At 36.5% G+C, this 27,557-nt stretch overlaps 1 protein-coding gene across 1 annotated transcript in view; it reads right to left on the bottom strand.

Annotated features, from left to right (window-relative positions):
- Positions 1-27,557, bottom strand: part of OXCT1 (3-oxoacid CoA-transferase 1) — a 163,052-nt gene that overhangs the window by 46,281 nt on the left and 89,214 nt on the right. Inside the window, 5 exon segments of the mRNA XM_044681320.1 lie at positions 13,964-14,039; positions 14,872-14,944; positions 18,770-18,818; positions 20,140-20,234; positions 26,619-26,727. Of these exon segments, the coding sequence (XP_044537255.1) occupies positions 13,964-14,039; positions 14,872-14,944; positions 18,770-18,818; positions 20,140-20,234; positions 26,619-26,727 (402 nt within the window).

The raw sequence follows: 27,557 nt of genomic DNA, 5'->3' as shown, positions 1-27,557 counted from the left end.
TGGGATTTTCTCAGCAAAGATATTAGAGTGGTTGGCCATTTCCTTCTCTGGCTCAATTTACAGATGAGGAAACAGAAACAAAGTGACTTGTCCAGCATCACACAGCTAATAAGTAGGGTTTGACATTTCCTTCTCCAGTTCATTTTACAGATGAGGAAACTAAAGCAAACAAAATTAAGTGACCAGAGTCACACAGCTAGGAAATGTCTGAGGCCAGATTTAAACTCAGGCAGATGAGTCTTCTGGACTCCAGACCCAGCTCTCTATCCACTGGCACCACCTACCTGCCCATAATGCCTGGTACCATAATATAAATTATTATGTAATATATGTGAACAGGTTGCATCCTCCATTAGACTGTAAGCTCAGCAAAGGCAAGGGTCACATCTAATGAAAACATTCGATCTTCAGCATCGAGCACACACAGCACACACGAATAGCAGCCCACCTGGTCACAGGAGCTCCCAAGAGCCCCCCACGTGCCCTTCCTTTCCCACCAGCTTCTCCCTCCCTGCTGAGAAGCCGCTGCTGCCTGCCCTCACAGTCCCACTCATCACTTTCTTTGTCTCTTGCCTAGCCTCAGGTTGGACTGGAGTCAGGTCTAGGATATCTAGGATAGTAACAAAGGAGAGGGGAGAGAGAGAAACAGAGAGAGAGAGAGAGACAGAGAGACAGAGACAGAGAGACAGAGAGAGAGACAGACAGAGACAGAGACAGAGACAGAGAGAGAGACAGAGACAGAGAGAGAGAGACAGAGACAGAGAGAGAGACAGAGAGAGAGACAGAGAAACAAAGAAAGAGAGACAGAGACAGAAACAGAGACAGAGAGACAGACAGAGACAGACAGAGAGAGAGAGAGTAAGCCGCCCATGCAGGGGCTCCTCCTGTATTCATCTAGTGCATTTCCCAGACCCCCAATTCATTTTCTTAACAGCATTCAGAACCCTCATCTGCTTCTTGTCTCAGAGCCCCTTCCCCAGTCCTGCTATAAATAAAACTCCTGGATACTGGCAGCTGGATTTCTTCTTAAAACCCTGAAGCCTGAAGCAGGCAGCTGACTTTATTCCTTTGTGTTTCCAATGATACCCTTTTCTCACATCTAGCCTGGGTCTTTCCCTGTGGAGTAATAGGTAGAGGAAAAACACACCCCATTTGGTATTGTTGTTTACTCAGAATCCTTTACTAAACTCAAGAGGCCTGTGTACTTGTTTCAAGGACAAGAGGCTAGGAGAGAAATTATGACACTGGATCTTCTTTCTCAGCAAGGCAAAGAAACTGGAAGCGGGTCAAGCAGCAGGTGAGGGCTATGGAAAAGGAAGAAGGCAAATCCTTCCCGAGAGTCACCAGGGAAAGAAATTAGCCGGCCCTTCCATAGTGTGAAGATGTGCAAAGCTCTATATACATGTTCTCTGGTTTGATTCCCTAACAACCCTGTGAGCTAGGAGGGATGATTGACCCCTCCGTTATTCCGGACCTCAGAGGGTCACAATGGAAAGCAATTCAGGGAGCAACCTATTATATTAGTGAAAGGCATAGTGGAGAGAGGGCTGAGCTGGCAGTCAGGAAGACCATAGTTCAAAACTGCCTGATGGCAGTGACTGCCTGCCTGATAATGCCATTTAACCTTTGTTGGTCTCATTTTTCCTTCTCTGTAAGATGGGAATAATAATGGCACCTATCTGTTGTAAGGAGGATTGCTTAGTTATTTAGGAGACCTAGCAGGAAGGGCTTGAGAATTCCACATGGAATGGGGAAGCAGGAAGTGTGGCTCTCTCTCTGGGACAGACTCCATGGTGCTTGGGACATGTTGTACCTGACCCTGAGAGACCTCAGAGGAAGTGGAGTTTGTACCCTGATTACCTGGGATCCTGAAGGAAGAAAGTCATCTGCTTGTGGGAGATTTTGGTAGAGACTATTGATCCCAAGCTGAGTTGCAGGTTAACTTGGACTGGGTTAGCTCCCAGAATCTATCCACTTGAAAGAGTAGAGCTAGTGGTCCTGGAGGAGCTGCAACATCGCTGGAGTGTGTCAGGACTCTGCTGTGAGGATACCCACTTCTGTCCTGCTACTTTTTGGGCTCTGTCTTGCTTAGGTCTCAGTTCAGTGTAGATAAGTCCCTCCCCTGACCCTGTGGTTTGCACTTAGCCTGGAAGTGTAGAAACCCCTATTCCCATCCTTTACCATAGTTCCCTTAATTAAATTTGTTACAAGCTCTCGTCATTTGCTTGCTAGTTTCCATAGGCCCCTTGTCTAGATGGTGCAGGGTGACAGGCCTAACTGCCACTTTGGTTAACAGACATTTTCCTTAGCAGTTTAACCCAGTTTCCCTAACTTGTTAAGTCCCCATCTTTTATCATTCCTGTCTCCTACACACCCTTCTGGACCCACATTTAATAGTTAAGTTAACTCCCCTGGTTTTCCCCATAAGATATCTCACAGGGTTGTTGTGAGGATCAAATGAGATAATCATTGTAAAATATTTAGCACAGTGCCTGGGACATAGCTAGCATTATGTGAATGTTTAGCTATTTTGAAAGATTAAAAAAGATTAGTCTTTGTCATGATGAGAGTTAAAACATAACCTATGTAAAGACCTCCATGGACTGATGCAGGGTGAAATAAGCAGAACCAGGAGAATATTGTACACAGAAACTGAAATATTATGGAATGATCAAATGTAACTGACTTTGCTACTAAAAGCAATGCAAGGATCCAACAAGGATCCATAAATTCTGAGGGACTTATGAGAAAGTGTGCTATCCACATATAAAAAAAGAAATGTGGGAGTAGAAACACATTAAGAAAAACATATGTGGGTAAAGGATTTGGGGTTTTGGTTTTTAAAAATTTCTCTATTACAAATATGAATAATATGGAAATAGATTTGAGCAAAAATGCCTGTATAACCCAGTGGAATTGCTGTCAGCTCCAGGAGCAGGGAGGGAGAGAACATGAATCATTTAACCATGGAAAATATTTTAAAATAAATAAATGAATAAATGAACGAATGAATAAAAATAAAAATATAACTTATGTGACAATTTATGTAAGAGAATGCAAAGGGAAAGAGCTAGGTGGCTCAGTGGATTGAGAGCCAGGCCTAGAGACAAGAGGTCCTGGGTTAAAATTTGAACTGAGAAACTTCCTAGCTGTGTGACCCTGGGCAAGTCACTTAACTCCCATTGTCTAGTCCTTACCTCTCTTCTGCCTTAAAACCAATACCCAGTATTCACTCTAAGACAGAAGAAAAAGGTTTAAAAAAATAAAAGCAGATTTATTTTATTTATATTGATTTATAAAATAATTGGCAGATTTATGAAAGGAACAAAAATAAGAGTCAATCAGGATGGGCAGGCAGGAATAGGTTGTGATCCACATTGCTCAAAGGATAATCACATATATTTCCAACAGAAATATCATGCGAGATAATTATTTAAACAAAACAAATAAAACCTCAACCCATAATTTGGCAGAGAAAGCGTTAAGTTATCTGCACCCCTCAATAATCTAAAAATGATTTCTTTCCTCAAGGTTTCTGGATTGGCAAGGCTATGAGTATGTTCTGTATGTTTTACCAAAATTTAACTTATTATCTCTGAATAATCAGCTATGAGAATTCATTTCAAATTCCAAAAGAATGTTAATTTACAATTTACAATTTTGCAAGGTAACACATTATCTGAACAGAACAGAGAAACACATCAGTCTGAAGAAAAAGCCATTTTATACCCTCTAGCACAAGCTTTTGATTGGAAAGATTTTTTTTAATCTAAATGGTACACAGCTTGCTCCTGCACTGCTCTACCAAGAGGGAAACAAAGAGATGAGGCCTTCGATGACAATCAATGAGGAGCTGGTGACTCTTTAGAAGCCTGTGGTTTGAAAGAATCCACAAAATGTGTTTTGGCCATGCCATGCAGTTTCATGGTAGCTGGTGGTTCTGCGTTTCTGTGTTTCTTTCAGACATCATCAGTGGCCTGTCTGTTTCTCAGTGATGGATGGGGTAGGCACACCGGCATGTACCAACATCACTGAACCTGGCCAGTGTGGAAACAGCATCCCAGGCAGGGAGGTGCTGGGGAGCTGGGCTTTTTTGGTGTTCTATAAAGCCACTTTACCATCAAAGTTACTATTAACCCACTGAGCCCAACCTGACATCCTAAGAGCTATCCTTGTGTTTGGGAATATTTTTTTTGCTGTTCAATCATGTCCCATTCTTCATGATCCCCATCTAGGGTTTCTTGGCAGAGATACTGGAGTGGTTTGCCATTTCCTTCTCCAGATGAGGAAACTAAGGCCAAGAGAAGTTATGAGATTTTCCCCAGGCCACAATGATATTAAGGGGCAAAGCTACAATGTAAAGTGGGGAGTCTCTGATGACCTACCCAGTATTCTTTTCTTAGTACTACACTGCTTCCCATGGCATAAAAGATCATTGAATTTTAATTCAGAAAATCTTGAAGAAAACTTCAAATCCTGTCTCTGCTTATTTCTTCTGAGACATTGGGCTTGTTTCCTCTTTTACAAATTTAGAAGGTGGGAAAGATAACCTCTAAGTTCTTTCAGCTCTAAATTCAGGAGCCTACTTCATTGTAAAGACTTATCTTTGTAGATTATGTAGTGTTATAAATAGATTTCCTTACCTGTGCTTTCATTAGGGTGAATTTCACCCCAGTTAGATCCTCAAAAAGATTTGGAGGGGTGGGAAAGTAGCTCATTAACCATTCATTGACAAGAATTATTAGCCTCACAAGACAACAAAAAGTTAAGCAAATCACACAGTAATAAATAGTTGCTATCCCTTAACTTTTGATGACAGGTAATTGAATTCCCAGGAAAGAAACCCTGTTTACTCTTATTTTTAGACATAATGTAGAAAAACTTGGTTACCAGGCTTCCTAGTCATAAAATATTAAAGGTATAAATTAGAAACAGAAGAGAGAATCAAAGAGGCATGTTAGGCTTAAATATAGCAATAAATAACTGTTGACGGTGATAGCAAGTGAGAAGACAGAAAGATGAGAAAAAGCAGGCATAAACTAAAAAACACAGATGTCTAGAGCCATTTAGTATAATGACAAGCAGCTCAGCACACCTCAATAGTCTTTGAGGACATCACTGTATTACAGAAAAGCACAATCATTAACGGTAAGCAATAACCATGGTTCATCAAAAAAGATTATGTTCATTATACTCTATACAGCATAGAGAGCTAGAGTTAAGATTGCATAAAAAGGAGGGCAGTGAGGTGGCTCAGTAGAATGCTAGCAAAGTCTAGAGATGGGAGGTCCTGGGTCAAAAATTTGGTCTCACATACTTCCTAGCTGTGTGACCCTGGGCAAGTCACTTAACCCCAGTTGCTCAGCTCTTATCATTCTTCTTCCTTGGAACCAATACACAGTATGGATTCTAAGAAGGTATGGGTTTAAAAAATTGCATAAAATGTTATTACAGTAAAGAGATGCTCAAAACACAAATCTGGAAGAGGACAGTGACTCCAAGACATCTACAAGCAAAGACAATGAAAAAAATATAGTTTCTACACAAGTCTAATCAGAATTCCTGAAAGAACTAATGCAAGAATTTTTTGTAAAAAGGACAAATGAAGTAGTTTTTAAACTAAAGGAGAGTGATAGAGGGGGAAAAAGATAAAAAGAAACAAGAACTCTGAAGTAAAGATATGAATAGAAAATTAACAGCTTGAAACAAAAGGTACCCCACAAAAAAAACCTCTTCTTCATGACAACAACTCCCTGAAATTTAGGATAGACCAAATAGAAGCTAATGACTTCATGAGACATAAAGAATATTAAAAACAAAGTTAAAAGATTGAAAAAATAGAAGAGAATGTGAGGTAGTTCATAGTAAAAACAACTGATATGGAAAATAAAGAGAGATCATTTAAAGAATCATTGAACCACCAGAAAATCATGACAAAAAAAAAAAAGCTTTGGTATATTTCACTATATTGATTCTAAGCTGGAAAGCTGGAAGGTATTTTTTTTATTTATTTGATTAATAAGTTTAGAATATTTTTCCATGGTTACATGATTCATATTCTTTCCCTCCCCTCCCCCTTCCAGAGTCAACAAACAATTCCACTAGGTTTTACATGTATCACTGTTCAAAACCTATTTCCATATTATTACTGTCTGCAATAGAGTGATCATTTAGAGTCAACATACCTAATCATATCACGAAAAGATGGAAGGTATTTAAAAAATTTAAATTAAAAAAAGAAATAATAAAAAGAAACTACCCCAGATCTCATAGAACTATAAGGGAGAATAGAAATAAAATTAATTCCTTAGTCCCTCCCAAAAGAAACCCTAAAATGAAAAGTTCCAGGAATAATTATAGCCAAAATCCAGGGCTCCCAGGTAGCTCCTAAGTCAAAGAAAAAATACTGCAAGCATCTGGAAAGAAATAATTCAAGTACTGAGAAGCCAGTCAGAATCACACACAATTCAGCAGTCACTGCTGTTAAGGAGCAGAAATCTTGCAATACAATAGTCCAGAAGGCAAAGAATGTGAGTTTACAGCCAAAAAGAATTTACTCAGCAAATATGAGTATAATCCTCTAGAGCAAAAAATAGCTATTTAATGAAATAGAATATTTAAAGAATCTGGATGAAAAGATCAGAGCTGAGTAGAAAATCTGATGTAGCATAGAAATATACATTTTATAATGATTTACAGCTAAAAGAATTTAATGTGTCCACTTTCTAGTCCTCTCAATAATTAATAGTTTGAACTAGGCACAAAGGATTTGTTGTTTAGCTTTCTTTTATACTTTGTTCTAAATGAAGTACTGAACGTATGTTTATGTATTATGCTGCCATTTTTTAAAAGTTTGTAAGTGTTCAGTAATCTTAAGTCATTACCAAAAAAAAAAAAGTTCTTGCTTTCTGCAAAGGATTGTGTGACACTGGGAAAAAATTAAACAAAACAAAAAAACTCTACTGGGGATACAACACATATAGGCAGTACAATGGACAGAGCTCCAGATTTCGAGTCAGGAAGATAAATTCAGATCTGATCTCAGACTATTTGTATGAACCTGGGCAAGTCATTTAACTTTTTTGTCTTGGATATATAAACCCTAAGTAAATACACCATGAATAAGCAGCATTCAAAGTAATTTAAAGAAGTAGCAAATACTAACAAGGAAGGGGATCATAAAAAGCCTTGGCAATCAAGGACACTAGAGCTGTGCTTCAAATGAAAAAGGAAAATTATAAGAGATGGGGGTCTGAAAGGAAGACAGTCTAGATGTGGGGGAAAGTCTTTCCAAATTCAGGGAAGGCTTTTAAAGGAGATTCCATTTTTAAATGCATTCACATTTGTACTTCAGATATTGATCTTTCACCTAGCTACACCAAAAAAGAAATTGCTATTCCCTAGCTTTTGTGATATTTAAGGCAACATTTTTTTTTACAATCTATTCCTAAGAAAACATAAACTATTACCTTGGTATTAAAGAGAGAGCATAATGTATTGTAGTCAAGCATGGTAGACTTAAAGTCAGGAAAATCTCGGTTCAAATTTTGCCAAAGATATTCATGGCGAGTGAATCTAAAGCCCCTTAACCTCCATTTTCTCACTGGATAGGTGTTGAAACTCAACAAAATAATATATGCAAAATATTATGTAAACTTAAAATGCAATTATTATGCCAGCAATTATTAATATTTTTAAATTATCATTCTAGATCATAAATAGATCATAATTAATCAAAATAATTATTAATAAATTCATACATAGCTGGCTTTGTACAGAATGTACAAGTAAGGGGTAAAGTTTTGGCCTATTGAAAATGCCAAAGTCAATAGTTTTATCAAGTGTTTTCCTCAAGATTCATTTGTTCTCAGCTCCAGGGCATCTCCATCATCCATCTGAATGGTTTATTTGATGTTAAATCATATCAGCAGTCCCAGTATTTATGATATTACCATTAATGAGTTTCCTGGAGGTCTCATCCATCATTGTTAATGGTTCCCCTTTCTCTAAGTGAGCTGTTTAATGGCAAGAGGCTGTTTCATCTATTCAAAAACATCGTTAGGCAGAGGGATTCTATTTATAGTAAATATTAAAAAATATCTCCCCTTCTTTTGAGGAAAAATATAGGAACTCACCTCCTAACTCACTCCACCACATAGTAAAATTACAAAGCATTTCAAGCGAGCCCATTCTGAATATAGATAGGAAGAGACTTATATCTATGTATCTATATCTCTATTTACCCAATATGGATAGCTATATCTAGATATGCTAGATATAGATACCTATACCTATATAAACATAGATGTGTGTTTGTGTATATCTATATAGATATAATAATAATATACTTATGTGTATATGCATACACATAATATATATATAATAGTATTTATTCTATTTTATAGTATTTTTAATTTTAATTTATTTTTAATTTTAATTTAATTTAATTTTAAAGTATTTTTTAAAGGAAGGAATATGAAATAGGCAGATGTGAAAATCAAGATTGCACAGCATAGGTCTAGGAACTAATTCTATCAAAGGAGAAGTATTTGACCTCTCTATTGGTTTTTACCCTCCTTCCCCTTCACACCAGTGCAGAATCAAAACAGGGTATGCTGATGTCAGTCCTATCTGCTCCTTAAGAGGGACTTCTTGTCCCCTCCACTCTCTTTCCTGGACCATCCTTTCCCTTATTTCATGGTTTTCTCATGGGCCTGAGCTCTTCAGAAAGAATGGTGGCATTGAGAGCTGATAAATAAGTAGTAAGTAAAAGAGCCCACCCTTCCTCCACATGGGTCAGCATATCTCATCAATATGAGTTCTTTGGTTGGTTAGGAATGAATGTTCTCATGGAGATCTTTCAACCTTAAAGGCAGGGTTTAAAGTATTTCCCATCTTTCTTCACAGGCATAATTAGAAACTACTTATCTGGCATTTCTCATGAGTCCCCCAGATACCTGACAGCAACCTGTACAGCATGCATCTTTTACATTTCCATGGGCTTTATCATCTGAATTGTAATTTCAATTAAATAATTATAGTTTTATCAACTTCACAGGCTTGTTGTAAGATTCACATTTGCTTTGCTGCTTTTAACAGGTCTTTTTGCTTCCTAGAAGAAAGGCAAAATGCTTATGTAAAAAAGAATTAATAGGTTTAGAATTTAGCTCTGGCCTTTAAACCTTAATCACAAATTATAATAATTAATAGGGTCTTCCCAATATGGAGGATTTTCCCTATAAAATAAACATAGTATATTCATTGGGAGAAAATTATAAAATTAAGCATTAGTTTTCAACATAATGTTATTCTGACAGTCAGGATAGTTGTATTTTTGGATAACCAAATATAGTATCCAAGTACAGTACAATAATAGCTTATGTTCCCAACTGCATCCTAACTTCTTAAATCACTAATAGAAAGGTAAAAAAAAATCTATCACCATTTTTCAAATCAATTTTAAGGAATGGAAAGTTTGGCTCTGCTTTGAGGACCTTTGAAACAGCTAATTGTGCCCTGACAACTAACTGGAACAAGGAAATTAAGATCCATATCGATGGGTCAGTCTTGTCTTCTCTGTTTGGAATAGCCTGAATTGGGTCAATCTATATTTGCCCATGGCTCTTCCTACCCTTCCCCAGGGGAGCTAAGAAAAAAAAAAGGACCTAGGCAGATTGGTCTGGCAATAAACAATCAGCAATATGCCTCCTCATTTTGACCAGGAGATCTTCGATGAGAGACAATGAGCCGGTGTGGAAAGATGGCAAGTCTCACAGTAGAGCCACCAGCTAAAACAGGGGTTGGCAACCTTTTTGGCCGTGAGAGCCATAAACGCCACATTTTTAAAAATGTAATTTCCTGAGAGCCGTACAGTGCTCACACTGCGCGCTCCTATAACAGCGCCTGAAAAAAAATTGACTTTATGGCTCCTGCAGAAAAAGCCATATCTGGCCCTCAAAAGAGCCAGATATGGCTCGAGAGCCATACGTGGCCGACCCCTGTGCTAGAGTATACTCTTTGGATGGGGAAAAGACCAGCACTCAATAGGCACATTTCTCTTTAGTCACAACTTGCTGTACAAAGAATATTCACCCGAAATGACACCTTTTTAAAAATTATAAAGGCCCAGGGTGGGGCAGAGGTCATCTGTACAGAATCAAAGGGAGAACATATACAAGAATTACTGAGGATTAGAAGGGCATGGATGGGCTGTGGTCTGCACTAATGGCAGGGACCACCACATGAATGAAATGCTAGATCCACTGAAACATGGCAAAGAGAAGACTGATTCAGTATTTGAATATATCTATGACTTCATCAACACAAGGATTTTCTCAAATAATTCAAAATGCAACCTCTACTCTCAAACTGCGACTCTCCCTAAGTCTGCCACAAGAGGTCCCCCAATATGCCAGATACATCCTTCCCTTTCTCTTCAAGATAAGGGGTATCTGAATTATCTGTCTGTTATCCTTTGTGTGGCCAAGCCATCATTTTTTTTTTAAATCACACATTTACTTGCTATTGAAGTAAAAGGTACCATCTTTAGAATTTAAAAAAAAAAAAAACAAGCCAAACAAAACAGGAACAAAGGAGGGAAAGAAGCAAAAAGGCCACTGCACTTACATTCATTTTGAAATGGTCTTCAAAAAATCATCAATGCACAATATGCATGTAATAACTCCAATTTGCCCTCTTTCCCTTCCTTCCCATACATTTTAAGCAGAGTAGATGAGAGGCAACCAACATATATCCCACAGGCTTCACATGGCTCACAACGTTCCCTAGTGTGGCTCCAACCAGATTAAAATATAACTAAAAATACACTTCAAAATATATAAAAACCCAGTTAAAAAACAGATATATTACTTTTAAAACTAAGTCAATAGGCAGCCTACAGAGATTTTGATGTATGTTTAAATGGCCTCTGTTTCTATTTGAGTTTGACATCACTGGAGAAGATGACAAGAAAGAAACAGCAATCTCCTCTATACATAGGAATTCAATTAATATGTCCAGAGCAAGGAGGCATTGATTAGTGGACTGAAAACTAGTCTTGAAGTCAGGAAGACTTGGCTCAAATACTGGTTATATAATCTTGGGGAAGTCATTTAATCTCCTGGTGACCCAAGAAACTCTCTTCAAGTTCTAGGTCATATAGCAAGTGCCAATCTGCATAGCTAGAAGGAGTGAGTGGGCTTATTAGGAGGTCCCTACAACAATTAAATCACAGATCCAGTCCAAATATATTGTCAAGTAAAAAAATATGTAAAATGTAAATATATTATATATATAAATATATAGTTTATATGTGTTTTATAAATATATTTTAGAGAAATATAATATATATTTACTGAATTTATGTGGGTTGCTGAACAAGGTAGAAGGCATGTGCCTGCTAGGTGGTATAGCAGAAAAGAGTGCTAGACTTGGAATCAGGAAGACAAGTTCAAATCTGGTCTTAGGCACCCTGGACAAATCACTTTAACTTGTTTGGCAGAGTGTCCTCCTCTATAAAATGGGGATAATGAGAGCACCTCCTTCCTAGGGTTGTTATGAAAACCAAAAGAGAAAATAATGATAAAATGCTTAATACATAGTAGATGCTATATAAACATTAGCTATTATTCGGCAGCATTCTATCTATACACATACTGATACCCCAAATGTCTGCTTATCTTGCTAACCAAAACATACCCTGTAATAGGAATGCTTAGACTTTCTGAACCTATTATTTGAAGTGATGAAAAAATTACAAATCTGAATTCAGGTGTGCGTTTGTTGAAATAGTAGCAACGAGGTAGGTTCTCTGTAAATGTTTCCTCCTCTCCCTCCATCTAGAGGGAAGAGGAGTCTAGCATCCCCCTGGTAGTGTCCTAGAGAGACTGCCACACACAGAGTATGTGCAGTCCGTTACCATTCTGGCCACCCTTCCTATTTCTTTCGAACTCACATGGAAAGAAGAGAAATCAGAAAGAACGATGGAATACTAGCAGACTTGCCCGTTTCCACTCTTCAAGAATATTTTATTCCAGTCCTTTGCACGTGGGAGACGAAGCTGGTAAGGTGACGGTGTGCTCACGTAGGCTGGGCATTTCCAATGGGCTGCTGCAACCATAGCATGCTCTCAATAAACAGCTGCTAGGGCTGATCACACACATCTGTTTCTCTTTCCCACACAATCACCCGCAGCAGCTGTTTACCAAAAATAGGTAATGAAAAGAAGGGACTAGCCACGTATTTTGGAACAGCTCTGAATGTAGATTCAAGGGACTCAGAACAGAAATAATATTTGATTGGGACCACAGAGCTCTATGTCTACCCTCAGGCTTGTCCTAGCTTCACCATCATCACAGTAAATAGGTAACAAGAAAAGATCTGTCTAATCTAGCTTCCCCACTTCAAATGCTCAAGGCAAAACCATTCAAACAAACCATGCAACAGTGCATCTACATCAATACCTTAATACCAAAAAGCAGCTGAAGGCCAAGATGAATTGTTCCCCAAATTCCCACTTTACCTGCCTTTAAGGCTTATTGAATTGAAGGGAACTCAACAGCCCAAGGACTGATGAGTGTGCCACCAAACAGACAAATAAAAGACTTGCACAACACAGAGAGTTATTAAACTCAAGGAAAACATAAAGGTAAGTGGAAAAAACACTGAAATAAGAATGAATTCTAAGCTTGACCACTAGCTCCTACAATTAAAAAAAAGGTTTCTGAGTTTTATAACTCAGCATAAATCTTCTGACCAAATAGACAACTTAGTAAAACTGCTTACCAAGAAGAATATTTTATGGTTTATTCATAGTAAGCATGGGCAAGGACCCATTTTCAGATTCAATTTAATTTAATTGTTAACATTTATATGGTGCTTTAAGGTTTGGAAAGCAATTTACATATACTGCTTCATTTCACCTCACACTAATTTCTGGAATATATAATGTCATCAATTCAAGTTACACATTTTATCCTGAATGCTGCTACAGTAGACAGTATGGGCCAATATGATTTCTTTTTTTAATTTTTATCAATTGCTTCTATTTTTTTCATCATCACAGTTTCCCCCAGTCAGTATAATTTTCAATACAAATATTCACAAAATTGCCCAGATACCTCTTTTTAGAAATAACATAAGATTCATCATCCTAGTAAGTGAATCATTCATCTAAGTTCACATAACTAATTAGTAATGATGCCTGAATTAGAACTCAGATCTTCTTACAGACCCAGGGCACTACACCAAATAGCCCAAAATATGGGCAGCCTGAATACAACATAGGAATTCTTGAAATATTTTGATAACCCAGAAGAAGGACTCCAATGTGATGGATAGATCTTCTGATGGAGGCTCAATGAAAGGACACACACAGGAATCACACAAGATCTGGATGGATTGTGAATTGCAGTAAGTAACAACATTGATGAGTTGGAAGGAACCACACAAATCATCTACTGAGCTCCCTCATTTCACCATTGAGGAATCTGAAACCTAGGAAGGATTAAGTGGCTAGGTGGTGCAGTGTATAGAGTGCTGGACCTAGAGTCAAAAAGACCCTTCTTCCAGAGTTCAAATCTAGCCTCAGACACCACAATCCTGAGAAAGTCACCTAATCCTATTTGCCTCAGTTTCCTCATCTGTAAAATGAGCTGGAGAAGGAAATACCAAACCACTCCAGTATCTTTGCCAAGAAAACTCTCAAAGTAGGGACATGGAGGGTCAGACAACTGAAAATGATTAAACAACAACATAAAGTCACAAAAATATTATACTAAGTAGCAGACCTAGGATTTGAAATGACGTCCTTTTGAGTCTTCAACTTAAAATCCAACAAATCTTTCCATAATACCATATACAGATACATATATAGGATTAACTAGTCTAATCTAAGTGTAGTTAAGTTTTTGTGTTGTTGTTGTTTTTTTTTGTTTGTTTTTGTTTTTTTTAAGTAGCTACTTACTGGAATCATCCAATTGGCCAGATCGCCAAACTTGGAAACTTGCATTGCTCCTAACATCGTTAGGTCGACATGGCCACTGATAAAAGGGAAACACATACAATTAATATTTGCCACCAAATCAAGCTTCAAGAACTTCATGCCTTTTATTGGTTTATCATGTATAGAATCACAGAATGTTGGAGTTGGATTGTATATATAACTGAATCCTAAATTATGTTGCTTTCCATCTTTACTAGAATGAAACTATTCTACCAAGAAAAATAAGAATCTGGGATTAGAAAGAACCTTAGATATCATCTAGTCCAATCTTTTCATTTTATAAATGAGGGAACCAAGTCCTAGAAAGGTAAAGGGAACTGCCTAAAGTAATAAGTAAAAATTAATAGTCTAATAGTCTCTCTACCACCAAAAAAATTTAATTCCAAAGATATGTTATTATATTCCACATATATAGCGAATAATACTTAATACTTCTTTAAATGTTAGGTTTTGTAACCCATATTTTCCTGTAAATAAATAAAAAAAGGCAGGTTACATGCGGTTAGTTTCCTTCTAGAAGAAAGAATTAGACAAACACGAGGAGCCTAAAATAGGAGATCTGTTTGAGGATAATCAATTCACATGAAAGAGGTTGGAAAAAATGGTTCTTTCCACAGTTACAGACACATTTATATGCAATTCGTTCTGGAGCCCTCAGATAAAAAGTAACCTTTTAATTATATAGTAGGCTGAATATTTCAACTCCCAATATTCAATCAAAATTATTTCAGAAGTATTGCTGAACAAATCCATGATAGTTTTACAGCTGTTAAACACGTATTCAGCTTCCCAGGACTGCTAATATACTTAGGGAGTGACTCAGCTCATTCCACCTCATGTAAAACATGAGGGGTTCAGTTATTACATACCCTCTAATCATCGCAAATGACTCATCGCTGGAGAAATACGAGGCCCCTGGAAGAACAGTGACTGTTTCTTTGCCTGAAAAGAAGTAGGTATTAGATTTCCTAATAGAGAAACAGTATTCACATTACCAACAGAGGAAGAGGGCTATACAATTGTCTCTCCTTTTTCTCAAAAGGATCATAAGACTTGATTTGCTGAAAATAAAACACTATTGGAATGCCTTTGTTGGCAGTGCTAGGATGTTTACTGGATGAAGCTTGTCAGGATCCAATGCCAAATGTCTATCATTAGAAAGATGAGGCATGGAAGGTGAAAACATGGATAATATGAACAAAAATTCAAAAGAGAAAAAAAATATTTTGGGATGAAGTTATCAACAAAAAGACCTAAATGACAATATAGTTAAGGGTTGCTTATCTAGTTACCTAATGATCGCATGACCCTACCCCAGGAGTATGCTAGGAAATGTTAACAGCTGGGGGAAGAGAGGAAATGCAAGCATGGTTTTAGGTTTAATCTGAATTATCAGCATTTTCTCCTTCACTTTCTTAAATATAGAAAAATCAACAAAACAATCAATCGAAACCTGACTTGTAGCTTGCTGATTTCCTATGAGTAAATGCTCAACACTGTAAATTTAATAGTTGGCAAACAGAGGTGGGCACAGCTCACCCAGACCAGAGTCCAGGCCTGCTGTTCCCTGTTTGCTCTCCACTAGGCCTTGGTAATCCCCTTCTTCCACTCTCTAATTTATCCCACTGAAAAAACAACCCCAAAAGGCTTGACCCTCTAGATCATTGGCCTGCAAAATTACTCAAAGAATAGGGCCTTGTTATCCCCGCTATCTCTGCATTTTTCATAGTACTTCCCCTCCCAATTTTTAAAGGCTAAGCATTGCATTTCCTTCAGATTCATACTTAGTGAGGGTTTTGGCTTATGACTTAATGGTCAAGCTATCTGCTTAATATGTTAATATATTAAACCTTTTCAAATCAAGAAAAGGAAAACTTAAGAGGTAAGCAGGGAAATTTAATATAAAGGAAACTGGACTGAGATTTAAGAATTATAGATAATAATCCCAACTCCATAATTATTCTGTGTGGTTCTGAATAAATTCCTTATCTGTAAAATGAAGCAGATAGACTTGCTCCCTAATTAATTCTCACATCAGCAGTCCTTTGAACAACTAGGCTGGCCCCTGCAAAGTGCTTTTAGCAATTCCATATAACTCATTTAAATATTTATAAGTGCTCCCAAAATGTAAAAACCGCTATTATTGTTATTATATAACCCTGAAACTAATTATACCCTAGGGGTCTGTTAGTCAACCTGTTAGATTAGTTTAAGAGCTTCCACTGAGTACTATCAATAGGATTATCTAAATAAACTCAGGTTCCTTTTTTAGCACAGGAGCAAGGTATTTATTATTTTTCCGTGGCATTTATTTGGTGTTCTCTTACCCAAGGCCTTGCCCTGAGACACTTTTGTCCTAGGCAGCCACTAACCAGAAAACAAAAAATGAAATTTCTAAAAAAGGATTTGGGAGAAAGCTTTAGAATATTCAAAATAAACATTTGTAGCACGGTTTTTCTATGTGATCTACAATTATTATTTGTTCCATAAATTAGTTTCAATTTTATATGTGTATAATTTATATATGTGTATTTCAAGTTCAGGAGGGTTCTAACAATGTCTTCTTTTGCTCTTCCTTACCATTTAATCCAGTTTCATATTTAATTACTGAGAAGAATTAGGCTATGTCTACCAGCAGCTTATATCCCTAATAGGTATGTATATAATATGTATATACATACTATATATAAATTTTCTATATATAATAAAATATATTTAAAAGTATATACATATATAATACATATTAGGGAATTTTAGGACTAGAAGAGCCCTTGGAAATTATCTAGTCCAATATAACCCGTTTAATGGGCTTTCAGAAGTTACTTCACCAAACTGGTGGTGCTATTAAGTTCCTTCTTAATTTCAGGGACCTCAAGTGAGAAATACTTACCTCCTGTCCCTAGCAAAACACTACTTTTCAAGGAAATGTAGGTTTTTATTAAATCTTGAGTGAAGGCTTGAAAATGGAATCATTCATTTGCAAAAAACTGACTAATATCATAAATTAATTAAGCCAAGCTGCAAATATTTTCACAGATCAATGAGCCATTGCCAAAGGACACATTTAAATTAAATTATAGCCTTGATTAAATGTCACTGCCATGTCTCAGTGTGCTTTTTGGAGTTGAACTGTGGTAGTTAACTCTAACTACTGAGAATAGAGTCTATTTTACTTTAGCAAAATTCTAAATGCCAAATGATGGCAGCTGGTCTTCATGTTCCTTTGAAAATTTGAGGTAAAGGAGTGGAAGTGCTTATTGGATTCAGGAAGGGGGAGGGAAGAGGGGAGGGAAAGAAAATTAAAAATGTAAACATGGAAAAATATTTTAAAATAAAAATTTAAAAAAATAAAGAAAAAATAATGGTGTAAAAAAAGAAAAAAGAGAATTTGAGGTAAAGGAGTGGAAGTGCTTATTGGATCCAAGAGGGAGGAGGGAAGAGGGGAGGGAAAGAAAATTAAATATGTAAACATGGAAAAATATTTTTAAAATTAAAATTAAAAAGATAAAGAAAAATAATGATGTAAAAAAAAGAAAAAAAGAAAATTTGAGGTAAAGGAGCGGAAGTGCTTATTGGATCCAAGAGGGAGGAGAGAAAGAAAATTAAATATGTAAACATGGAAAATATTTTTAAAATTAAAATTAAAAAGATAAAGAAAAATAATGATGTAAAAAAAAGAAAAAAAGAAAATTTGAGGTAAAGGAGCGGAAGTGCTTATTGGATCCAAGAGGGAGGAGAGAAAGAAAATTAAATATGTAAACATGGAAAATATTTTTAAAATTAAAATTAAAAAGATAAAGAAAAATAATGATGTAAAAAAAAGAAAAAAAGAAAATTTGAGGTAAAGGAGCGGAAGTGCTTATTGGATCCAAGAGGGAGGAGAGAAAGAAAATTAAATATGTAAACATGGAAAATATTTTTAAAATTAAAATTAAAAAGATAAAGAAAAATAATGATGTAAAAAAAAGAAAAAAAGAAAATTTGAGGTAAAGGAGCGGAAGTGCTTATTGGATCCAAGAGGGAGGAGAGAAAGAAAATTAAATATGTAAACATGGAAAATATTTTTAAAATTAAAATTATAAAGAAAAATAATGATGTAAAAAAAAAGAAAAAAGAAAATTTGAGGTTAAAGGATTACTGCTTTGGGGCGAAAAGGTTAGGTAAAGGAAAATCATCTTCATCCTATGTGCAGGTTGCAATCCCAACAGAGGGCACATTAAATGTTTGAATGAAGACAGTGCACCCTATAGCATGGTTTATTTTCCTCTAATTAATCTCAGAGATATAGGCTGCTGATAGATAGAACCTAATTTTTCTCAGTAGCTAAACATGAAACTGGACTAAAGGGTAAGGAAGAGCAAAAGAAGAAGGCATTGTTAGAGCCTTTTTTGAAATTTGAAAGAAAAACCAAATTTGGTGTTAATTATAAGAGACTTGATAATAAAGCACCTTTTCTTTCCACTTTCTCACAAATTCTTTCTCTACTAGGCACATACACGAAACTGGGTAAAAAAAGCATTTAATTGCTCTGCTAACTTGTATAAGGGAAAACTTTTGGTTAATGAAGTCCATTATTCTGAGTTCCTCCATTAAAGGGCAGGAACTGGTCTTTGCCTTTCCTTGAATCTTCTGCCACTCTCATCCACATTACCTGCACCCTCCACCATGAAGGGCAGAACGTAACCTAACAGGCCACTCTTATGAGGAATTAAAAAAAAAAAAAGAAAAGAAAAATCTGAAGAAATCTCATTATTATAGTGATTTTACCTGCATTAATCAGGTCTGCATCAACTTCGTTTTCCAGTGGATACGGACCCTATCCAAAAAAAAATAATAATAATAATAAATAATCTCATTCAGTAAAAGAGACCTCCTTGTTGAACCAAACGAACTGGAAACACAGCTAGAGATGACTGGGAAGACCCTAGAAAATTCTCACTGGTAAACTTAAGAGGAACCCTTTCTAAGATTTTGCTACCTCTAATTCATTAGACCTTCTACAGTAATACTTCTATCTGAACACAGGCAGCAGAGGAAGCTCAGTGAATTTCAAAACCTGCCTATAGAATTAGCCATTATTTTGGAGTAAATCTCTTAATTTCTGTGAACCTCAAACAACTCTCCAACGCTAAATCACAGATGGCTATAAGGAGAGGCAGTAGAGGGTCAGTTAAGCTCCCGGGGGTGACTAAATCACAGATTCTTCCAGTAGTTGTACAGGAGAAAGGACACAGAAGGGTGATATCGAGGCCACAAAAATACAAGATATCTTAGGGTCATAGATCTAGCCTAAAAGTAGCCTTGGACCTAATCCGCTCCAATTCATTTCTACAGATGAGAAGACTAAGGCAAACAGGATTAAATGACTTACCCAGGGTCATACAGCTAGTATCTCAAATCAAATTTGAACTCAGAAGATGAGTCTTTCTGACCCAAGTCCCAGGGTTCCAGCCACTGTGTTACCTCTCTGGTGTATTATAGTTCAATACACAGTAGATGGGGCGAAAGCTGCTAGGGGTAGCTCAGTGGATAAAGAGGTCTGTGTACTGATTCAAATGGGTTCAGATGTGACCTCAGACCCTTCCTAGCTGTGTGGCCCTGAGCAAGTCCCTTAACTCCCATTGCCTAGCCCTCTGCCTTGGAACCAACACACAGTACTGATTCTAAAATAGAAGGTAAGGGTTTTCGGAAAAAATTAATTTTAAAAAAGAGCAAATTGTCATTATGATGACTCAGTCATGGGGGGAAAAAAAGACAAATTGTGTTTATTATTCTCTGTGCAAATTAGAAGGGAATGTTTTTTAATAAAATACAGTCTACAGGAGGTCCTAGAGACAGGAGGTCCTAGGTTCAAACCCGGCCTCAGCCACTTCCCAGCTGTGTGACCCTGGGCAAGTCACTTGACCCCCATTGCCCACCCTTACCAATCTTCCACCTATGAGACAATACACCGAAGTACAAGGGTTTAAAAAAAATTAAAAAAAAAATAAAATACAGTCTAGAAGGAATCCAACAAAAATAACATTATTTTTCAAATAGTACTTACAATCTATGTTTCACTTATTTGGAAAACTGACGTGCTGAACACCTCAGTTCCTAAAGACAATGGAGAAATGGAATGCTATTGGATATCTTACCAAACCTAGGACTCCATTTTCACTCTGTAGATGAACAGTCATGTCAGGACTGATAAAGTTGCTGGCCAGAAGAGGGATTCCTATACCCAAATTAGCTGAAAAAAAAATTGTCAAGGTCTAATTCGGAATAGATAAAGGAGATTATTTCACAAAATCTTCTACTTATATAAACGATGAATTATGAATAGCAATCCCCATATAGGAATATAATATCTTGATATTTTTAAACTTATCCTCAGGGGAAAATCTTGTGATATTTATGAAAGAAAAATAGAGTTTGCCTATAGCTAAAATATGAACACAGCTGCCCAAGGAAGCAAGAGATCAGTGGCCTCATGACCCTTGCCAGAAAGACATTTTTGTCATGAGATATGTTGCTATTTTTAAGTCCATGTACTTACCCTGAAGTATGGTAAACAAACCCATAAAAACTTCTAATCCTTTAACTATTTAGAATGCTTTTTCAAAAAAAAAAAAAAAAAAGATTTAATTCTTTAGGCAATGAACCAGGTTCTTTGGTGCCTAAATTTCTCTTAAGGAGATTTTTTGGGGTACATTTAATTAATATTATTATCTTCAAAAATGCTAAAGGAACTCAGACACTTACTAGTTGTGTGACCCTGGGCAAGTCACTTACCCCCATTGCTGATCCCTTACCTCTCTTCTGCCTTGGAACTAATATACAGTATTGATTCTAAGACAAAAGGTAAGGGATTTTTTTAAAAGTGCTAAAGGAAAAAATAGACTTAAGTTTCACCAAATCCAACTGGATTAGAAAACAAAGAACTTTCTCACAAAGAAAGTTGTTAAAGTGGTATCCCTCACTGGAGAAAGAATTAAGAGAATTTCAGAAATAAAAGGGCTTTCAGAAACTATGGAATTCATACCAAGATACCTCCCACAACAGTGGTATCAAATTCATGTAAAAACAAACACTAAACCAAAAATAGGGGTCCCTGAGAGTCATACATTAGTTAAAAAAACACATATTAGCATCACCTATGTTCCATTATATATTTTTTAAATATCTACCAAATACAAGAATGCTAGAGGGCATAGTCTATTGTAAACCCCTGCTCTATCCTATTAATGAAAAATTGTATTTAGATTAAAATATGAGTTTTAACTTAAACTTAAAGAATCTATTATGATTTATTAATAGTCCATAGAAGGAAAGAAAGATGAGACGGGGGGAGGGAGAGAGAAATGGAGAGAGAAAGAGGGAGGGAAGGATGGAGAGAGACAAAGAAAGGGGAGGGAAGAATGGAGAGAGAGAAAAAAAGAGAGAGATGGAGAGAGAGAGGAAGGAGGGAGGAAAGGATGGAGAGAGAGGGGGTATGGAGAGAGGGAGAGAGAGAGAGAGAGAGAGACAGAGAGACAGAGAGACAGAGAGACAGAGAGACAGAGAGACAGAGAGACAGAGACAGAGCAACAGAGAGAAATGGAAAGACAGAAGGAGGGAAGAAAGGATGGAGAGAGGGAGAGGGGGAGGAGGGAGAGACAGAGAGACAGAGAGACAGAGAGACAGAGACAGAGACTAATCTAGTAATCTAGTGTTTGAAAATCTCCTCTAAGGGAAATTTGCTCTCACGGATCAGTGTTAACAAAAAACATTTTGCCATAGTTTGGGAAAGAGATCTATCTAATTACAAAGATATCAATGGCATTAGTCATTTTCATATGGCGAGTCAAAAGAATACTAGGAAAGTATGGAGAGGTGGGGTGTTAGTTCTTGTAGTCGCATATTCATGGTGATCATATATGAAGACTTAATGAAACAAAGCAAAATGTATTCGTATATACGAATACATTTAATATAAATTACATTAATATACATATAATATTATATATAATAATATATACAAAAATATATATTTTAAAACTTCGTGAGAACGAGAAGTATGGTACTATTTAGAAAAGACTATTGAAAAAAATATTTTTTACATTTCTAATCTATCTTCCTTGTAAAATCAAATATTACAATAAGATACGTTGTGACTTGGGGCATCTAGCAGATGCAGTGAATAGAATGCCAGGTCTGGGGTTGAACTCATCTTTTTTAATTCAAATCTGACCTCAGATACTTACTCAGTTATGTGTGTTATCCAGGGGAAATCACTTAACTGTTTGCCTCAGCTTCCTCATCTGTCAAAGGAGCTGGAAAAGGAAATGGCAAACCACTCTAGGATATCTGTCAAGAAAACCCTAAATGGAGTCACAAAGATTCAGACATGATGGAAATAACTGAACAACAAATGTTATGATTTGTCTTTCATTGGACTCCAAGATCCTTAAGGGAAAAAAAATGCATCAAATGTTTTACCCTAACATTTGGCTTAGTAAGCTCCACATATGGGACTCTACAGTATAAATGAATCATGCATTCATGGCAGGAATGAAATTCATATCTCTTTTTTTTTTTAACCATTCCATCTTAGAATCCCTACTGTGTACTGGTTCCAAGGCCAAAGAGAGGTAAGGGCTAGGCAATGGGGGTTAAATGACTTGTTCAGGTCATACAGCTAGGAAGTGTCCGAGGCCAGCTTTGAACCCAGGCAGCATTCCATCCACTGAGCCACCTAACTGCCTCCATACCTATTTTAACAAACAAGAGATTTGCTTACAAATTGCCTGAACTGGTAGATATTGGAACAGATTACTTCCTGGAGACTCCAGAATTCTGTGAGGTGATGAGTGTCTACTCTGCTCAGCTATCCAACAAGATCATAAATTTATCACTGGAAGGAATCTTTAATAAGGAAATAATACTTAATTTTAGCCTTTTACAAAAGCTACCTATTTAAACTCTTCATTTTACATAGAAGGCAACTTACAGTTTAAATTAAATGACTTTCCCAACATCACACAGCAGAGCCAGTATTTGAATCCAAATCTTCTGACTCAAAATTCAATATCCTTCCCCCATCCTCACATGGCATCCTCATCCTATCACAATTTGTTCCAGTCTTATCTTATTTTGAAATATATTTTAATTTTTAATTATAATATACATTATATATAATTATAATGATTAATTATACTATTTTGAAAACTATTATATTTTTCACAGTGACTACAAATGATTCAAGAAATTCCAGTATTCATATTAACTTCATCATAAACAGGTATAAATCCAATAAAAATTTATGATACAACTTGTAATAGAAATAGGTCTTATTGAAGTATGAGTCTTATTCTGCTCTCTTTGTATTCTGCTATTTGTCCTATATTTTTGCTCTATTCAGTCAATCTGATACTATGATGAGAGCCAGGAAATAAAAAAGTCTATGTATTTTGTATTTAAACAAACTAGTTATTGTGGGAGGACCATTTGTATCATCTGGCTTATGAATATCTTTCATGGGCAGTAGAGTAATAGAGAATACAGAGTACCCAGATGCTATTGTTCCCTGCTAATTAGTGTTATTATACAGTTAGTTCTCAATTATCCATGGCAAATCATTTAGAATCTAACAGCTGGGGCTTCAGAAAAGGCACAATGCTTAGTTTTCAGCTCCTGACTTGAAATTCCCACCTCCATTATTGATTCTTAATGGAGGCAGAGGAAGTTTTGAAGATAGTGAAGTTCATGGAGAAAGGGGGAAATTTAGAGGAAAAGAGAGGAGACACAGTCCACAAATAAGAATACACCTCAAATATTCACGAAGCCTAAGAGAGAAAGGAAAAGATGGACAAATCAGCCAACTTTCAGAACATTCCTTTAAGTTTTCAGGAAAGTATTTATTTAAAATGATTATCTGATAATGCCAAACATAGTCGTATTGTCACCTTAGCACAGGACTGGGGTCTTACACTTCATGAGAAAACAGATGCTACTTCTGTCAAGGTCTCACCCTACTTAACAACCTCCATTATCCCTGAATCTTCATGTTCTACCTCTCCACATAATCAATTCCATTTCAGCCTCTCCAGGATCTGCCCCCTTCTCCCTACTCACACAATCACCACTCTTATTCAAACCCTCAAGTTGCCTCTCACCTGAACTATTGTAGTAACCTCTTAATGGTGTCCTTGCCTTATCTTTCCCTTCCTGACCCACTTTCTTTCCAAACCATCCTTCAGTCAGCTAACAGTGATTTCACATCATGTCACACCCCTGCTCAATAAATTCCAATGGTTCTCTATTACTTCCAGAAATTCTTCTCAGAACTATGTCCCCCAAATAGGAAAGGACTTGCTTATACAAAAATATTTATAGCTGCTCTTTTTGTGGAGGCAAAGAATTGAAACTAAAGGGATGTTCCTCATTTGGGGAATGGCTGAACAAAATGTGGTAGATGATGGTGATTGGAATAGTGTTGTGCTATAAGGAATGATGAATAGGATGATTTCAGAAAGACCTGGAAAGACCTACATGAACTGATGCCAAATGAAATAAGCAGAACCAAGAAAACATTGTACACAGTAACAGCAAAATTGTAGAATGATCAACTGTGAAAGACTTAGCTACTTCAGCAATACAATGATCCAGAACAATCTGAAGGACTTGGGACAGAGAATGTTATCCACTTCCAGAGAAGGAACTGTTGGAATCAGAATGCAGATGAAAGTATATGATTTTTTCAATTGTTTATTTGGGTTTATGTTTTGGGGTTTTGGTTTTATAAGATTACTCACTTATAAAAATTAACAATATAGAAATATGTTTTGCAATGACAATATGTATATAACTCAGACAGAATCTCCAGCCAGCCAACACCAGAAGGGGTAAGGTACGGAAGAAAGGGAGATAAGTTCGATCATATAACTTATGAAAACTTGTGCGGAAATTTATTACATGTAATTGGTAAAAATTAAAGTACCATATAAATGCTAATTACTATTATTTGTCAGCTTTCCTTATACATCACTCCCATTCATACACTATACATTTTAGTTGATAAACTGATTGTTCCTTACATGCAACATTCAGTCATCATCTTTGCCTCTTAGAAACCCTAGTTTTCTTAAAAAACTCAGGTCTAAATACCTCCTTCTACATGAAAATTTTCTAGATCACCCCACTCCAAATTTTTTAAACAATTTAAATTAATTTTGTATATACTTATGTATGGGCATGTTGTCTCTCCCAGTAAACTGTAAGCTCCCTGAGGGTAAAGACCGTTTTATTTTAGTCTTGATATCCCCAAGGCCTAAATGCAGTGACTGGCATAGAGTAGGTTTTTAATAAATATCTGCTGTTTGATTGAGAGAGGTAACAGCAGCAGTAATTAGATTGTTAGACTGGGGGGGACGGGGGAGGGTCCTGGATTTGAATCCTGCCTCAGGTTGATCCTAATTATATGACCATTGATGAGTCACTTTCCAGATCTTCAGTTTCACAGGAAAAAAGAGTCAGAACTGGAAGGGAGCTTAGAGGCCACTGAGACTAACCCTCTTATTTTGCAAATGGGAAAACTGAGGCATGGAGCTTTTAAGTAGCATGTCTAGGGTCACACAATTACTCAGTGTCTGAGCCAGGATTTGAACCTAGATCCCTCCAGCCCTATATCTTGTGCCCTATCCCATTATACCAGTGGTTCCTAAACTTTTTTGGCCTACAGCCCCCTTTCCAGAAAAAAATATTACTTAGCCCCCTGGAAATTATTTTTTTTTAATTTTAATAGCAATTAATAGGAAAGATAAATGCACCTGTGGCCATCACAGTCCCCCTGGATCGCTGCAGCACCCACCAGGGGGCAGTGGCACCCACTTTGGGAATCACTGCATTATACCATAATGTCTCTCCTCGGCTATAAAACACAGACATAATACCTGTACTATATATCCCACAGGATTGTTATGAGGAAAATATTCTAAAGATCTAAAAGAATTACAGTGAAGTGTTTATTTTTGTCATTTGCTTTTTAGGCTTTTTTTTGTTTTTGTTCAGAACTGTGATTTCATTGATACAGGTATCTCCCAGGGTGTTAACTTCTTCATCTATTCATATTTGCATTCCTTCTGTATTTTGGGCACTAGGAAATTAAATGACTCTCCTGTGGTCAGGCAGCTATTAGGTCAGAGGCATGACTGAATCCACAGATCAACACAAGAGAAAAACCATATGTCTGAATCTACAAGGCATGTGTGTAATAAAATGTCAATTCCAACAATAAATAAGAAATTTTCAAGTAGCCAGAAGAACTACCTTCTATTTTGAAGGAAGGCCAATTCTAATAACCCAGTATTAATCATCACTCATGAAGAATCAAATGAGGTAATGAGAAGAACATATTCCAAAAAGTAAAAGCATTCAAGCTGTGACACAAAGTAACATATACTGTATAACTGAACCTGGTCGTCAATTCAAAAATCGATGAAAAAAGCAAAAAAAACATATAGAATAGGCAAGTCAAAGTTATACAGCACACACAGGGGAAACATTGAACCATTACATTAAAATATAGACTTTGTTCACACAAGGCAATCAAATCTAGTGCTATTTTGTTCAATCATTCCCAACAACTAAAGGATACCATACATGCCATCCTCAAATTCCAGGGCTGCTCGCTTGATGATCCTTTCTCTTACACTATCTCGAGATTTTGATTTGGCTTTTCCATCATCCTTTCGAACTGACAAACGCTTTAAAAACAAGTAGAAATTAAAATTTTCATTATTATTATTACTAGCTTGCATTTTATCATTGGTAAAAGATAAAATATTAATTAACAAAAAAGGATTTAGCTCTTTTCCATAATGAGTTGACATTCTGACCTTTGCTATTCAATTAAATTGAAATTAACCAAAATTAATTAAGTGTCTGGTATGTGTGAGACCCAGTGGACAGAGTGAAGTCAGGAAGACTTTTCTTCTCCAGTACAAATCCAATGTCAGACAGTTACTAGTTGTGTGACCTGTTTGCCACAGTTTTCTCATCTGTAAAATGAGCTGGAGAAGAAACTGGCAAACCTTTGCACTATCTCTGCCAAATTAAAAAAAAAAAAAGGTATCATGAAGAATTGGGCACAACCAAAAAACGACTAGAGTTTAAAAAAACAAAACTGAATCAGAACCTGTCTGCAAGGAGCTCGCATTCAATATACAACATATATACAAATAAACACAAAGGATACATAAAATGTAGCATTTAATTTCAAAGGGGTTAGAATAGTTATCAAAAGGATTCAGGCAAAAATAGCAAAGGAACTATGCTTTGAAGGAAACTAGAGGAGCAGACAGATAATACGGTGGATAGAATACCAGGCCTGACGTTGGAAGGTCATGGTTTCAAATATGGCCTCTGATACTTCCTAGCTAAGTGGCCCTGGGCAAGTTACTTAATCCCAATTGCCTAGCTGTTACCACTCTTCTGCCTATGTACTGATTATAAAAAAAGGAAGGAAGGAAGGAAGGAAGGAAGGAAGGAAGGAAGGAAGGAAGGAAGGAAGGAAGGAAGGAAGGAAGGAAGGAAG

Source organism: Gracilinanus agilis, chromosome 1 (assembly GCF_016433145.1).
Source record: "Gracilinanus agilis isolate LMUSP501 chromosome 1, AgileGrace, whole genome shotgun sequence".
Lineage (NCBI taxonomy): Eukaryota > Metazoa > Chordata > Mammalia > Didelphimorphia > Didelphidae > Gracilinanus > Gracilinanus agilis.
Note: the sequence above shows the minus strand (reverse complement) of the source record. Positions and strands in the feature narration are given on the sequence as shown.